This window comes from Phyllostomus discolor, chromosome 6, assembly GCF_004126475.2.
Source record: "Phyllostomus discolor isolate MPI-MPIP mPhyDis1 chromosome 6, mPhyDis1.pri.v3, whole genome shotgun sequence".
In the NCBI taxonomy this organism is placed as follows: Eukaryota; Metazoa; Chordata; class Mammalia; order Chiroptera; family Phyllostomidae; genus Phyllostomus; species Phyllostomus discolor.
Window position 1 is genome coordinate 78,843,032 of NC_040908.2, and position 16,408 is coordinate 78,859,439.

At 39.3% G+C, this 16,408-nt stretch overlaps 1 protein-coding gene and 1 long non-coding RNA gene across 7 annotated transcripts in view; one reads left to right on the top strand and one right to left on the bottom strand.

Moving 5' to 3' along the window:
• Nucleotides 1–4,144: 4,144 nt before the first annotated feature.
• DDX6 (DEAD-box helicase 6) overlaps nt 4,145–16,408 on the top strand; it is a 36,671-nt gene continuing 24,407 nt past the window's right edge. The window contains exons 1-4 of one of the 6 annotated variants that reach the window (XM_028516970.2): nt 4,145–4,201; nt 7,229–7,698; nt 10,610–10,673; nt 12,260–12,364. In XM_028516970.2, the coding sequence (XP_028372771.1) occupies nt 7,499–7,698; nt 10,610–10,673; nt 12,260–12,364 (369 nt within the window). In that variant the 5' untranslated portion in view covers nt 4,145–4,201; nt 7,229–7,498. Of the gene's footprint in view, nt 4,202–4,533; nt 4,966–5,407; nt 5,426–7,228; nt 7,699–10,609; nt 10,674–12,259; nt 12,365–16,408 lie in introns of those variants that run through there. The other 5 variants (XM_028516967.2, XM_028516971.2, XM_028516968.2 and 2 more) reach the window with 5 other exon arrangements.
• Nucleotides 7,014–9,231, bottom strand: LOC118501186. The gene is made up of 2 exons (XR_004903794.1): nt 9,196–9,231; nt 7,014–7,150 (listed from the first exon to the last, which is right to left on the bottom strand). It is a non-coding gene; the product is annotated as an uncharacterized LOC118501186 (long non-coding RNA).

Here is a 16,408-nt window from a genome sequence, read left to right on the forward strand (position 1 = left end):
AGGCATGGTACACATAACAAATCATGACCATTCTGCAAGATTGCCATGGCCCATTCCCATCAAAAGCTCAGAGGCAGTTACCTGTCAGCAACCACCTCTGAACTAACTCAGAAAGGACCCAAGGAGACCAAGACATCATGATGGGAAGAGCATCAGTTCTTTCTTGATCTAAGGGACTAAATTAAATTTATACCTAAAGAACTAGTTTGTGGATTTCAATGTCTTCCCAACTACACATTATTTTCAAGTTAATGAATAAGTTAAAATTGCTGGTGAACAGTAATTTTAGAAAAATTAAAGAAGCAAAATGAATAGCTAGAATTCTCTGAGTGATGACCAAAACGTAAACAATGCTGGGACCTAATGAGACCAAAAGACATCTGGTAAGCTGAGCTAGCTTGTTGTGGTGCCCTGGGCTGGGGAAATGGTATCTGTCAAAAAGAATATAAATTCTGCAAATGGAACCTGGTAGTTTGGGGGAAAGTGTTTAACCCATTTTAACCCTGTGTTTGTAATATTGCTTTCCTACTTTTCAGTTTGCGTTTACTATGGAAGTGGAACATTTATGCCTACAAAATGTGCCTGGTTTGGTTTCTCAGTGATTAAAAACACCTGCTTAGTATGCATTAACCTAAGTGTAGTACTTCTCTGAGGACATTTCTACTCACCCCTCAGTTGGCTGATGCTGCTTTATTTTCTTCAGGTGTATATACTGAAGGGGCAATTTTTCTCTTTCTTTTTTTTTTTTTTTATCCACTATGAAGTCCAAAGACAAATGGTACTTGACTGCTTGGATTCAGTAGCTTTTAATCTTAGTGACTACAAGGTGTTGCTAAAGCATAGGTTATCTGTTGAAACTTCTTTTGGAAATCAGAATATGATACTGCACACATCATGAAAAAGGAAAAATGTTGAAGTATAAAGCTTAGCCACATGTGATATAATCATTATTGAGGATATGGTATGAGTGGATCACTTTTCTTAAGTAATGAACACATTTGCTTATAGTTTGAAAAAAAGGTATGGTTTAAAAGGTTTCCTTTAAAAAACTTATAGAAAGTTAAAAATGTGAATCCACTTTAGCATGTTAAAAACATTTGAGTTATAAGATAGTAACACAGATGTAAATATATCCAACTTCAAATTACTTGGAATTATAGATTCTAAATATTTTAAATTGAACTTAAAATGAAATCAAGTGTAAATTAACCTGTGATTTTTTCCCCTCTGGCTATTTTTAGGTAAATAGGATGTGAGTCTGGCAAATAATGTTTGTTAGGAGGACCCATTATTGTGATTGCACTCCAACTAGTATTTATTTGCATCTCATTCTTTCAAAAAAAGAATCCCATTGTGTTCTACATAGACCTACTTAAAACCTCAATTCTGTTGGGATGGCCAAATGTCCATATGGCTTTCTCTATAACATACATTTTTCAGCAATAACTTTATTGACTTGAATATTTTGAGTATATTGGCTATCTCCCACTACCAGCTTCTAGTGTGTAGAGGTCAGGGATGCTGCTAAACATCTTCCAATGCATAAGATAGCCCTAGAGCAAAGAATTATTTGGCCAAAATGTCAACAGTACCAAGAAACTTCGCACACCAGTTTTGACACGTTCAATCAGTTACAGTGCCTTCTCCATACACTGCACAAATCTTCTGCATTTCAGTTGCATTTTTACCTTTCTTGAAATAATCAACATAATATACCGGAAATGTTGTGAATCTTCTTCCATCTTCAATATTAAAGTAGCTGCACAAAAATTCACCAATTTTGATAAGTTTTTTAAAAAAGCAAGCTGATACAACAGCTGTCACAATACAATCTAACAAACTTGTTTCAAATGAAAGACAACTAAGCACCACTAGAACCATCTTACAGAAAAAAACATAATGGACTTTTTGGCCAACCCAGTGTTTCTGAATCCTTTTTTATTTTATTTTTTAAAAGATTTAATTAATTAATTTATTTTTAGAGAGTGGAAGGGAAACACCAATGTGTGGTTGCTTCTTGTCGCCCCCTACTGGGGACCTGGCCCATGACCCAGGCATATGTCCTGATTGGGAATCAAACCAGTGACCCTTTGGTTTACAGGCTGGTGCTCAATCCACTGAGCTACACCAGCCAGGGCTAAATCCTTTTTAAAAACATCTTTTCTACAGACAGATTCTCTAGAAGTCAACCAACAATCCAGGCTTACCACTTTAGCTAACAGCTTCATATTTTAAAACTCAAAAAGTTGGGTAGGAAGGAAGTGAGTGACTAAAAACAACATGAAAATGGCCAATACATCTTGGGAAGTACTTTATTACAATAGGTGACTTCACTTGCTGTAGCACAGTCTGCCGAAACCATATTTACCACAGAACACCCAAACAATTATATTCAATATTAATTAAAAGGATTGCATTTATGTAGTACTTCTTAATATACATTTTATAATATAAAATATATATAAGGATACTGTGTGCATTATCAAACAATTCACCTGTATTACTAAGGTGTAATATTTTCTATGATTTATGTTAATGTTTGAATTAGAGAGAAAAAAGTATTGAGATAGTGGCCCTAGCTGGTGTGGCTCAGTGGATTGACTGCAGGCCTGGGAATCTAAAGAATCAACAGCTTGATTCCCAGCCTAGGACACATACCTGTGTTGTGGCCCAGGTCCCCAGCAGGGGGTCTGCAAGAGGAAAACCTACATTGATGTTTTTCTCCCTCCCTTCTCCTCTGTAAAATAAATAAATAAAATCTAAAGTATTGGGATAGTTGGATTGGACCTACCAACTACTTAAATTGAACCCCAAGATCCAAGGGGTTCATAAACTTATTTTATGGCCATCTATGCTTCTCATCAGAAAACTGAAAAACAAAGGTTGACATAAATACGTTATAAGGCTATCTTTAGAAGAAGTCTTAGCCCTGGCAGTATTCCTAGGCCAGAATGGGCAGCTACTTCATATTTTACTGCTGACTGCCTCTTCACTTTCTTTTTTTCAGGGGGGGGGGGGGGGGGCGGGGCAGGGGGTCATGTCTTTAACCAGGCTTCTTTGGACGGTAACAGTTTCCTTTGCCTGGTCTTATTTCTTGAGTGGCATAGGGACAGACCCCACCAGACAGTGGCCTGTTTTAAATCTTTAGGCTCCTCTCCCTTTAACATTCATGCTGCTTTGAAAGACAATGAAGCAAACAAGGCCTCACACTTTAACATTGAGGAACCATTTTGCCACTTCTCTCTAGGATGGGTACAAGGTGTAGGATCATTCCCTTACCTGAGTGTTTTAAACTGAGATGACATGCTACAAATTAAGAATTTTTAAAAATTCTAAGGGGAGTCTTTTTAATCTCAAGAACAGCCTTTTCATATTTCTCTATTGACTGTGTGGAAATAAAGAACAAATTAGAGCAGATTGGAGGGTGTTGGCAAAGGGAAGTTGGACACAGACTAACTAGAAAAGGGGCATCTTGTGTGACTAATTTGGGGAACATATTTGACTTTCTCTGATGGGTCCCCAAAGTTGGAAGCAGAGGCAAAAATTAGGGACGCTGGAAGTCAAAGACCATTCCTGCTTATTCTGCGCTGAATTACTGCCAGGCTGTAGTCTGACTTCCCTGGCTGGTTGGTGCAGGTGTTGTGGGTCAGAGTTCTGTGCTCACATGGTGTGGCCATTGTCCTGTACATTCAGTCTCTCAGCTGATTGAGGCGGTTTTTCTTTTCCCTTGACCTAGCTAGCTTTCTAGCTTCAAATTTTTGTCTTATCTGAACAACATAGCTTTCCGATTATTTCTGTTAAGGATAAATGGAAACATTAGGATATAAAGAGTATTCATGGCAACAAATACATAAATATTTCCCTGGTGAGGGTCAGGCCGGAAAATTACTCTGGGTCCATCGCTTCCCCTTGTCTTCTACAGAGCTAGTTTTCAGCACAACTAACTCCTTTGCGTCCTTCTTTCTTTGGGGATAGCCCCGCTGGGGCCGGGAGGACGGTCGCGTCTGGGCCCCCTCCCCAGCACAGTTCCCGTACAGTCCACACGTAGGGCCCCTGCCCCCGCGCTCCCTTTGGTCCCGCCAGCCTCCTTCCGGCTGCCTCCCCTAGCGCGCGCAGCGTGCGGCGCCCACTAGTCCCACGCGTTCCTGGACTGCCGTGCGCGCGGCCCTGCAGCAGCTTCCCGGGCCGCTGGAGATGTCAGGTCAGCACTCCCGTCCCCGAGCCGTTGTGCCCAGAAGCCATCCTTGGAGCGTGTCCCGGGTCGGCATAAGCAGATCCTCTCTGGTTATAACCCCCGATTTCCAGTTTTGGGGGTGCTAAAGCAGGACGGAACCTTCCTAGCCACCATTGCCCAGTCGTCTCCTCTCAGCTGTGGAAAAAGCAACCCTCCTTTCCCTTCCGAGCGTAACTGTATTTCCCCTTCCCCTTTCCTTTACTCGGGCATCCGCGAGCCCTCATCGGTGTGCCAGTACTGCCCTCCATCTTTCCCTCAGGGAGCTTCCCTGGCCCCGGGCGTCTGCCAAAAGCCGGAGAAGCGGGGGCAGCGGCGGCGGCGACTGAATACTCGCCATTTTGTGTGGAGGCGGAGCCGCCACTGCCGCCATGCGGAGAGGCGGAGAGCGAGGCGGGGTTGGGGAGCGGCGGGCGAGGGAGGGGCAGAGGAGCTGAGTTAGCCCGGGCGGCGACTTCGGTGGCGCGGTGAGAACGGGCGGCGGCGGAGGTAGGGCCCGCCGACCCGGGTAGCTGCGGACTCGGGCTGGTTGGCCTGACGTCCGGAGAGCAGGGCAGGGTGGACGGTATCGGATGAGGCAGCAGCCAGGGGCCGGTTGGGGGCGGGCGGAGATTTCCGAGGAGGAAGGAGCGCCGCCATTTTGGGAGCTTCGAATCAACAATAAAGGACCGAGGGGGCGAGCGGGAGTGGCCTCCGTGGTAGGACTCGGCCCGAGCCGTGGGGAGTTGGGTGAGGTGTGTGGGAGGGGGTAGGGTCGAGATCCGCGGTGCAGTCGGGGTTGCCGGAGGCCCCTCAGCCGTCGTGGAGGGCTCTGTTAGGCGGAGGCCTAAGGCCTTGGATGGGCCCTGGGGAGGAAGGCCGGCGGCAGCTGTGGATTGGGGACACCTGAGAAGAGTCGAATAGGGGGATGTTGTGTGCGGCGGTGTCCTTGGAAGGAGCAGGCCAAGTACTCGGAGGAGTTTTATGGAGACGAGGGAATGAGGGACCCTGGGAGTAGCAAGGACTTAGGGCGATGGTGGAGGTTACAGGATACGAGGCAGCCCTATAGGGGGCGACAGGGATGTGCAGTAGTGGAGGACTCGCTTTAGAAGGGGACCAGCATTAAGTAGCTTGATTGGAATAAGGCCTTGTAGGTCGAAAACGGGAGAGTGTTGCTGGAGCCCCCGAGTCGTGGAGGAAATGAGGGCTTTCTTGGTTAAGGGTTTCTGTTTGAGGCCTTATAGGGAGAGTCCATATTGTTTCCTACCCGCAAGCTGGTTCGTTCCTTGCTCCTCTTGCGCAGATTGGGTTGCAGGGCCCCAATTCTTTTGTGTCTATGGTCAAAGGTAGCCAACTTGAAGTGTGGGTGCTTTGGGGGGAGTGGGGAAACAAGGAGAGCAAGAAATTATTTTCGTGCAATCACGGGGTTCAAATAATTGACTTTTTTTCTTTTTCACAGTCCCCTTTTCATAATAAAACATGTCACTCCAACGTGCAGACCCACCTTAGAGAAATTGCGCTGGAGATGACGATAACTGTTTTGGGTGTAAAACTCAGTTGCTAACTAAAATTTGGGAAGTCCTGTAATTAATTCAGCACGGGTTTTCTCCCAGTTACTCTTAAGTTTCGTTCACACTTTTGGGAATGTAGAAATATAAGTTGTAAATCTAAATTGGGAAGGGATAGGAGGAATATTTACTTTTCTGAGACAATGCCGCAGTGCAGTTTTCATTTTAATTGAGAGCAGTTACTACATTTTGGGCCTTGGGAGATATAAGGCCTTCCATGCATGATGGACAGTGATGATATCATTTAATCACTGGAGGTTGTCCTCTTCATCATCCTCTTAGTGCTTTGCAAACAAGTTTTCTAGTGCTCATAATATAAGCCTGTCAATGCCGGATACCATTTACGGCCTTGAACTGAAATGAGGTGGCTGTTTAACCACTGTCTGCTTAAGAGGTTAATCAGATTTTGGGAGAGTTAGAAGTAATGCTTCTTCCTGTGTGTGATAATCAAGATTTGCTTGTGAGCAACTTTATTTTTTCTTTTCTTTTTTTTAAGGATATCAGTATTTTAGAAAAATTTTTCTGTTTGAGAAACCTTGGTGTAAGGCAAAAAAGTAACACTAAATAACACTAATTAATAAACTAACGTATTTTGGGTAAGAAATGTAAAGGAGTTAAGGAACAAACACCACAGAGTAGGCCTTTGTAAACTAAGTTTTTATTTACTACTATTTAAGAATTCGGTTTTGGGAATAATACAAAGTGGAAGAGGTTAATCAGTTCTTTTTTAAAACAACTGTTAGTACTCTGGGTTTCTTGGAAAATCTAGTGTGTTTTTACACAGTTTTTTTAAACAAGGCACAGTTTTTAAAATAATTCTTACAGTAGTACTATTTTAAGTTAGGTTATCCTTTTTAAAAAGTTATATTGAAATGTAGCTAATAGTTTTTTAGTATTCAAACTACGTTAAGGTAGCTAAAGAATTTCTTGGCTGTTCTTCAAGCAAAAGATTTTGACATGTACACATGTCTGAATCCCTGCTTTGGTTATTGTTTTAAAGGGCAAAAACTTACAGGGGGAAAAGTGTGTTTTTCTTCATAAAGTTTAACTTTTGCAATTGAAATTTGTAAGGGCACAAATGGGTTTTTTATTTCTGAAAGCATAGATTGTCTTGCCTTGTATATGTGTAGATTTACTTAAGTTGTGACATACTTAATTGAGTTGTAATGCAATGAAGGGAAGAGGTTGTCATTTAACAACTAGTGCTAGTTTAATCACTACATTTTTCTATCTAATCTCTGGGTTGCTTTGAACTGACAATTTAAAATGAGATTGGTCTCATTGTGGGTTTGGTTTTGGGAGCAGTTCATCTGTTTGTGTCTCTCTTAGCCTGGCTAATGATTTGGTCTAAGTGCAGCTGTAGTCTTAATTCCTAAAATTAAAAGAATTCAGGAAAACATTTTTTTCTAATCTTCCTGTGTTTACTAACTTAACTCTTTTTTTGTTTCAGATTGAAGTGGCTGAATTCAAATACATAACTCAACCTTGTTAGAGAGCTTTTTAAAAAATAAAAAGTTGATTTGGTGCATGAGAGCAAGTTACTGCTGCTTACTGTTCAGAGACTTACAGGTGCTTGCCTGCATTGCAATAAAAGACTCAATATTGAGCAAGACTTATATATATCTCTTCGTTTTGGAGAGCCTAATAAACTGTATTTCAGTTTCTCTACTGACTTTCAAGTTTTGAAGTTTGAAAGAGACGTCTTTACATTTAATACAGCATGAGCACGGCCAGAACAGAGAACCCTGTTATAATGGGTCTATCCAGTCAAAATGGTCAGCTGAGGGGCCCTGTGAAACCCAGTGGTGGCCCTGGAGGAGGGGGCACACAGACACAGCAACAAATAAACCAGCTGAAAAACACCAACACAATCAATAATGGCACTCAACAGCAAGCACAGAGTATGACCACCACTATTAAGTAAGTGTCAGAATAATAAATGTTCTTGGGGGAGGAGCCAAGGAGATTTCTTTTTTTTATTCTGTTGTTGACTTCTCTTTTTGTGTATGTTAACCATTTTCATTGCAAATAGAAAACAGATGACTTTGTTTTATGACTAGTAGGTATTTGCAATAGAATAATATATTTCTGCCATAATTCATGTTTATTAAGTGACGGATATAGATAGAGATATATTTTGTATAGGTTAAAAAAAAACATTGCTAGCTTTCATAATAAGCTCAGGTTCATCTTGTTCTTGCATGTATGGCTTTTCCCCAGTATTAAGTTTATGCAACTTTACTTTTTCTTTTTTTTTTTGAAATAAGCTTTTTCCTCCTCTTAAACACACAAAATAGCAGGCAGTTAAATATCATAGACACTCAGGATTTTGAACTCTTGGGAACAACTCTGAATAGTCCTCATCCCCCTTGTTGCCTCTAAAAATTTAAGAGCCTCAGTCTTACTCTAGATTGTGTTTTCTTTTGAATTGGAAAGACTGTATGCTGTCATCTTTTAGGTGTTCACTATAAATTATTTGGATGGTAAACATCACTCTAAAGATTATTTGAATGGTAAACATCGCTCTAATAGAAAATTAACATTTTAAAACTCAGTGCATTTGAGGTTTGACTTCGTTGTTAAGAATCCAGCCTATAGCCGTGATCTATAGGTTGAGTGTCTTTCCATGAAGCAAAAGGTCACCAGTTTAGTTCAGTTCCTGTCAGGGCATGTGCCTGGGTTGCTGGCCAGGTCCCCCCTGTGGGGTGTGAAAGACAGCAGGTTGATGTTTCTGTTACACATCAGTGTTTTCCTCCCTCCCTTTCTCAGTTCCCCTCTCTTTAAGAATAAATAAAATGTTTTTTAAACATTTAGCCATATAATTTAACCTCTAGAAATATAAGATGATTAAACCAGTTCAATGTACTAAAGTATTTTTTGTTACAACCTAGATCTTGTCCATGCTTAAGAAGCACTTCTTTAAGAAAAATAGCCTTTATAAGCTACCAGGATATCATACAGATGGTTGCTGCTGGGTGGTTCACCAGTGACATATAAGAATTTCCAGTAGAATTGGTTTGGTCACTAGGAGAATGGTCACATAATGCATATTTTATTTTTAAGGTCAATGCTTTAATTAGAATATTTTCTAAATTGTAGTTTGTCTTGACAAATTGAATAGCTAGCAAAATTTAGGCTATTTTTAATCCTTAAGAATAGAACCATAGCCCTGGCTGGTGTAGCTCAGTGGATTTAGTGCGGGCTGTGAAACAAAGGGTTGCTGGTTCGATTCCCAGTCAGGCACATGTCTGAGTTGTGGGCCAAGTCCATGGTAAGTGATGTGTGAGAGGCAACCACCCGTTGATATTTCTCTTCCTCTCTTTCTCCTTCCCTTCTCTCCCTAAAAATAAATAAATAAAATCTGAAAAAAAAAGAAAAGGATCATAAAGCTGTGTCATTTCATTGAGTATTTTCTACTTAAATTTTAATTCAAAATGGCAGTGGGTTTTTTACCTAGGTACTTTTTTTGCTTTTCTGTGGATTAATGATATCTTCTCAATTCGGTGGCTTCTTGAAATCTTAGTTCAAGTGTCATCCCCATGAAGGCTCGTAGATCCCATTAGCTATTCAGAACTCTTTTAATACTTTATCGCGTATTTTCTCATATTAATTACTTTGGTTTATAAATTCCCTGTGGACAGATTCTGCATAGTATCTTCCATATTTTATCACTACTGAATTTGACAGTGTAGTTGGCTGGCCAGCAGGATGTTCACCTGACATTTTTTGCTCAGGAACTTCGCTGTGGTATAGGCTGAGGTAGAAGGCTGTAGTACCCTTGGAAGTGGTAGCAAATAGCTGTGTTAGTTTCTTGGATTATGTGGGACCCAGCTTTAAGTAAAATAAGTATTCTTTCTAAATCAAGACTTGAAATGTTTTGGGGGGTCAGCAGTGTGGCTATAATGAAATAAGTGAAAACTTATTTTAAAGGTAGCACAAAGTGTGTTTACTGCCAATTTTTTTCTGTTAGATGCTTAGGCATTATGTTAGAGGTTTTTGCCTGACTTAAAAGATTTTAAAAATTAATTTTCCTTTTTTTTTTTTTCCCGCTTTCATAGTTTCAAGCATCCCTGGTAAAAAAGATTAAGAGAAATATTCATTAACAGCTAATACTGAGTTCTTATTTTGCAAGACATTGTGTTGAATGCATGATGTAAATTATTTGATATAATTCTTAACCTGTTTTATGTATGAGAGAATGGAAAAGTGGCTGCTGCAAGGTCAGAACTAGTAAGAGGTAGAGTCAGACCTTGAACTCAGGTGTGAAACTTTAGAGCTCTTGGTTTCAACTAGCCACTAGAAGTTGCAAATGAGAGTATACTTGCCCTTTAAAGGGACCAGCTGCTTGATTTTTCAAAGTCCAGTTATTAAGTTCTGTCAAGCTATTGTCATACAGAAATTTAGCCAGTGTTGCTAAAGCTTCTCATTTTTCAGGAAAAGTCAACATCTGCACTTTTACACAAAATCATCTAATTTCTTAACATTGGTAACTAATTTAAATTAAAACACACACGGTATATAGGTCAAATAAACCACATTGGTTCCCAGTTGTGACCACAGTTGCTCTATTGTTACACTGTACAACTTAAGTAAGAAGATGGTTGCCTTATTTCCTTATTTTCTTACATATTTTTTTATTCTCTCTAGATTGTTGTTCTTTGTAAGGGGAGTTTTTCTAAAGTTTTTTAAAGTCTCTTAACTGTATTAAGTAAATGATATATTAGACTTACTGTGCTTTTTATAACTTAATTATAGTTGAGATGAATTATCTTTGTATTAAAACAGTTGTGCTATGAATTCTGATACTTCATTTTTACTATATTCTCTCTAGACCTGGTGATGACTGGAAAAAGACTTTAAAACTCCCTCCAAAGGATCTAAGAATCAAAACTTCTGTAAGTTGGTTGTAAAATTAACTTAAAATGCAGAAACTCTAAAAATGAAGTAGTTACTTAATAACAATGGGCACTATGGGGTTTACTCTTAAATAAGTTGAAATGGTTCAAATTATATTGGGTTGGCCAAAAAGTTCGTATGGTTTTTTTCTGTAAAATAAGACATTTTTCACTTTTACCAATAACTTTATTGATTTGGATATTTTGAATTTGTCAGCTGTCTTTCCCATTGTATAATGTTGCTTGTAGTTAATGTCTCGATTTGATCACTGTCAACTTGAACTGGTCTAACCATGGAACATTGTCCAGTGAAAAATGTCCAGCACGAAACCTTGCAAGGTCCTTTTGACACTTTGATAAGTCATAGCATCTTCTCCACACACTGCACAAATCTTTTCTTTGTGTGTTTCTGGTGCGTTTTTACTTTTCTTGTAGTAATCAAACATAATACACTGAAAGTGTGTGTTGTGTATCTTCTTCCATCTTCAGTATTAAATGGCTGCATAAAAATTCAACAATTTTGATGTTTTTTTTTTATGCACACTGATATGACAGCTGTTGTATTAATGAAATTGTTTTGAGTGAGTTGAATGACAACTAAGCACTACTAGAGACATCTTACAGAAAAAAACCAAACCAACTTTTTGGCCATTCTAATAGATCATGTGGTGAATTGCCAAAAATGCTATTTGTAGGAATTATATTAGTATGTGTGTTTACATACTAATATTTCATTTATATGTATGTATATCTTATGGAATAATGGTTTTCAAGGCACTCAGAACAGTGAGGTTAGGGCCCTGGCTGGTGTGGCTCAGTGGATTGAGCACTGGTGTGTGAACCACAGAGTTGCTGGTTTGATTCCCAATGAGGACACATGACTGTGTTGCAGCCAGGTCCCCAGTTGGGGTCACGAAAGAGGCAACTGCACATTGATGTTTCTCCCTTTCTCTCTTCCTTCCCCTCTCTCTAAAAATAAATAAATAAAATCTTTTTAAAAAAGAAAGAAGGAATAAGGCTAGGTATTATCTCCATTTTCTGGGTGAGAAATTGGAGTTGACAAGTTAGTTGTCTTAGCTTAGTATTTTCAATCAGGCATGATTTTTGTTTCCAAGGGGTATTCATCAATAGCTATAAAAACATTTTTGGTTATCACAGCTGAGAAAATGCTACAGGACAGCCCCTTAACAACAGTGAATTTTTTGGCCCAAATGTCAATATGCTGAGCTTGAGAAACACTGATTTTGATAGGATATTAGTAGGCAGTGAGTGGGATGGAGCTAGGGTTTGACTTCATATCTCGTGATTTGCATTTCATACCATGATTCTTAACAGTATTCCGCCTGTCATTAAAAGAATATAACCACAGGCTGGCTTTTTCCCCAAAACACAGTTTTTAAATGGCTTGCATGTATTAGTGATTATTCTTAAGGAATAGTTGAAATGTAGATCAAGACAGCTAATATGCATGTATTTCAAATGAGGTAAATAATTAGTTTTTCAAACTTTCTTAAATATGCTAACTACCAAAGGAACACAGTTGTGCTTTATTCTTTTATTGTTGTTTGTTTTGTTTGGTTAATTAGGATGTAACCTCCACAAAAGGAAATGAGTTTGAAGATTACTGTTTGAAACGGGAGTTACTGATGGGAATTTTTGAAATGGGCTGGGAAAAGCCATCTCCTATTCAGGTATGTTTCCCCTTTTTATCACATGCATAGTGTTATGAGTGAAGCATTACTGTGTACTTTTTGTTTTTATCTGTGGGGATAATAAAATGGACCGATATTTCTCTGGTGTGTGTGTACATACCCACACATGTTTATGTGCACATACACAAATTCTTTTTCTGAGCCTTTTAAGCATAGATTGTAAAATCGTGGCCCATGATCTAAGTATTTCAGTGTATTTCTCAAGAATAGAGATATTCTCTTGTATAACTATAGTATAGTTGTCTGCTATAGTATAGTCAGATTAACTATATAATATTTCTGTCTTGTCTATCACTTGTATTCTAATTTGTAACTGACCCAAAAATGCCTTTTTAGCATTTTTTTCCTCTCCTGGACAGGATCCATCCTAGGATTAGGTATTGCATATAGTTATGGTCTTTTTAATGATGAGCATTTCTCTGGTCTGTTTTGGTCTTTTATGACATTGACAGTAAAAATATAGCCCCCTTCCTTTTTTTAATAGAACATTACTCAGGCTGGTTTTGTCTCATGTTTCTGTGTGATTAAAGTACTTTTAGCCAAAATGCTGGAGATGTCATGTTATGGCTGCCTCAGGGTATCACATTTGGAGGTATACACATTGTTTATTTCTTATTGGTGATTTTAATTTCTGTTATCCTATCAAGGTTGTGTCTGATTTTTCTATGATATAATTGCAACTTTTTTCCCCTTCTCCCTTGCAACTAATAAGTGGTCTGTAGGGATCTCTTTAATCATGCAGAGATCCAGCTGTTCATTAAAGTTTCTCCTAGTCTTAGCACCCATTGATGATCCTGTCTTTGTTGGATTATGATGAGTTTCCAACTCTAGGACTACTTCCACATTTGGCCTTTTGAAGAATAGCCTTCCCTTATCTCTTCCTTATGTATCTATATATTATCAGTATGGGGTCATGATTTCTTTTTACCAATGTTATTTTTGTGCTCAAATTCCCAAATTTGGCCAGTGTGAGCTCCTTCAAAGTTGTTTTATAATGTGCCCCTCTTTATCTTCTAATAGACTTTTTTTTAGAGCAGTTGTACGTTTACAGCAGTTGAGCAGAAGATAGAGATACCCCATATATCCCATCTCCACTTATGCATAGCCCGCCCCCCCCCCCCCCGCGCAAGAGTGATACATTGTGATGTATTTGTTACAACTGATGACTTACACATTTACATGTATCACCCAAAGTCCATAGTTTACAGTAGGGTTCACTCTTGGTATTGTACATTTTGTAAGTTTTGACAAATATGTAACGACATGTATCTACCATTATGTTATTGTACAGAGTAGTCTCACTGCCCCCAAAAATCTTCTGTGCTCTACCTCTTCACCCCTCCCTTCCTCCTTCATTTTTCCTGAGTACTTTTTGGCATATCATTATACCAAGCTTATCTGTACCTACCTTGCCCCAGCCTTGGAATGAGCTATTACTCCAAGGAGCCCTGGTTCTAATCAGTGGGGAGTAGTATTAGAGGCAAATATCTAAGCACTAGTTGCATTTGTTCTTTGTTCCTTTTTGTGGAAAGAGCAAGGGAATATATAGTATGTTTGTATACGTATACATACATATAGACATAAACATGCATTATGTCTATACAGATTTGTTAAACCTGTCTGTTTTCCCCATGTAAATTTAAACTGTTGTGTCCAGGTGTATTAAGGACGAACCCCTATGACATCGTTGAGTACTTTTTCATTGAGCAAACAGTGAGTGACCTAGGAAGTATTAGACAGGATGTTGTGATGAACAAGGCAGAAGGGGTTCATGCCTTCGCAGTCTGGTCGGAAGGGGCAACTAATTATACAGATAATTTCTGTATAATAATATTTTCTAGTTGAACTTGCACATATATGTAGCCATTAGAGGAAGATGGAACAATTTACAATCTATGATTCTTAACAGGGAGAAGAATCATAGATTCATGTTCTAAGCCCAGAATTCTAGGATAGTGATTGCCCAGGGGTGGAAATGTGCCTTTGTGGACAAACTGAAAGAAGTTTAATATAGCTAGAGAAAGTATCAAGATAAGGTTATACGAGGGGGGATCCCCCCAAAATGGAATTATCTTCTGGAGGATGGGCTCCTTGTAGTACAGACTTCTCCCACTAGGTGAGTGTGTTAGGGACTCATCTATATCAGTGTACTAGCTGGCATTGTTGTGAGAGGCTGCATTCATCTTCAGTGATTTTTTTTTTTTTTTGAAGTCTCATTGCACATGTTTGCCCATTTCAGGATGGGTGATTTATGAGCACACCTGCCCACACTGTGCTGGATGTTCAGCAGTTTTTGACCCAAAACAATATGACCCCCACGTCCCCCCCTCCCTATTCACTCGATCTCACCCAAAATGACTCCCCCCACCCCACCCCCCATGAAAAAAGTCCTCAAAGGGAAGGGTTTTGCTAACATGGAAGAGGTGGGAAAAAAAGGGCAGAAGCACTAAAAGGCATCAAATTGACACGTTCAAAAACTATTTAGAGCAGTGGAAAAAACATCTCATAGGTATATTGCATCAGCTGGAGAGTACTTTGAAAGTGACTGAAGTTTAAACATGTAAGAATAAGGACACAATTTTTAATAAAATTTTGGGGAATATCGGGGGTTCCCCCTTATATGTCATCAGATAGGTAATGTAAATGTAGATATTAAAAATATTTAGGAACTACTTTTCTACAATGTAGTTCTGTGGGAATGAAAAGTCTTTATATATATATATATATATTTTTTATTGATTATGCTATTACAGTTGTCTCATTTCCCCCCCCTTTTATTTCCCTCCACACCCCCTCCCATCCACATTCCCCCCCTTGAGTTCATGTCCATTGATCATACATATAAGTTCTTTGGCTTCCACATTTCCTATACGATTCTTAACCCTCCTCCTGTCTATTTTCTACCTACCATTTATGCTACTTATTCTCTGTACCTTTCTCCCTCCCTCCCCCTCCCCCACTGATAACCCTCCATGTGATCCCCATTTCTGTGATTCTGTTCTAGTTATTTGCTTAGTTTTTTTTTTTGTTTTAGGTGTCATTGTTAATAACTGAGTTTGTTGTCATTTTCCTGTTCATATTTTTTTTATCTTTTTCTTAGATAAGTCCCTTTAACATTTCACACAATAAGGGCTTGGTGATGATGAACTCTTAACTTGACTTTATCTGCCATTCCATTCTAAATGAAAGCTTGTCTGGATAGAGCAATCTTGGATGTAGGTCCTTGTCTTTCATGACTTGGAATACTTATTTCCAGCCCCTTCTTGCCTGCAAGGTCTCTTTTGAGAAATCAGCTGACAGTCTGATGGGAACTCCTTTGTAGGTAACTCTCTCATTTTGTCTTGCTGCTTTTAAGATTCTCTCCTTATCTTTAATCTTGGGTAATGTAATAATGGTGTGCCTTGGTGTGTTCTTCCTTTGGTCCTACTTCTTTGGGACTCTCTGAGCTTCCAGGACTTCCTGGAAGTCTATTTCCTTTGCCAGATTGGGGAAGTTCTCCTTTATTATTTGTTTAAATAACTTTTCCATGTGTTGCTCTTCCTCTTCTCCTTCTGGCACCCCTGTAATTTGGATGTTGAAACATTTAAGAATGTCCTGGAGGTTCATAAGCCTCTCCTCATTTCTTTTTTTTGCATTCTTATTTCTTCATTCTTTTCTGTTTGGTTGTTTCTTCCTTCCTTCTGGTCCACACCTTTGATATGAGTTCCAGTTTCCTTCCCATCACTGTTGGCTCCCTGTACATTTTCCTTTATTTTAATTAATGTAGCCTTCATTTTTTTCATCTAATGTGCGACCAAATTCAGCCAATTCTGTGAGCATCCTAATTACCAGTGTTTTGAACTGAGAGTCTGACAGGTTGGCTGTCTCTTGGTTGCTTGGTTGTATTTGCTGTGGAGCTTTGATCTGTTCTTCTGTTTGGGCCATTTTGTGTGTGTGTGTTGTCTCACCTGTTATGTATGAGGGGCGGAGCCTTAGGTGTTCACCAGGGCAGGGCAACCCAGTGGCTTGGTTGTGATGCTGTAT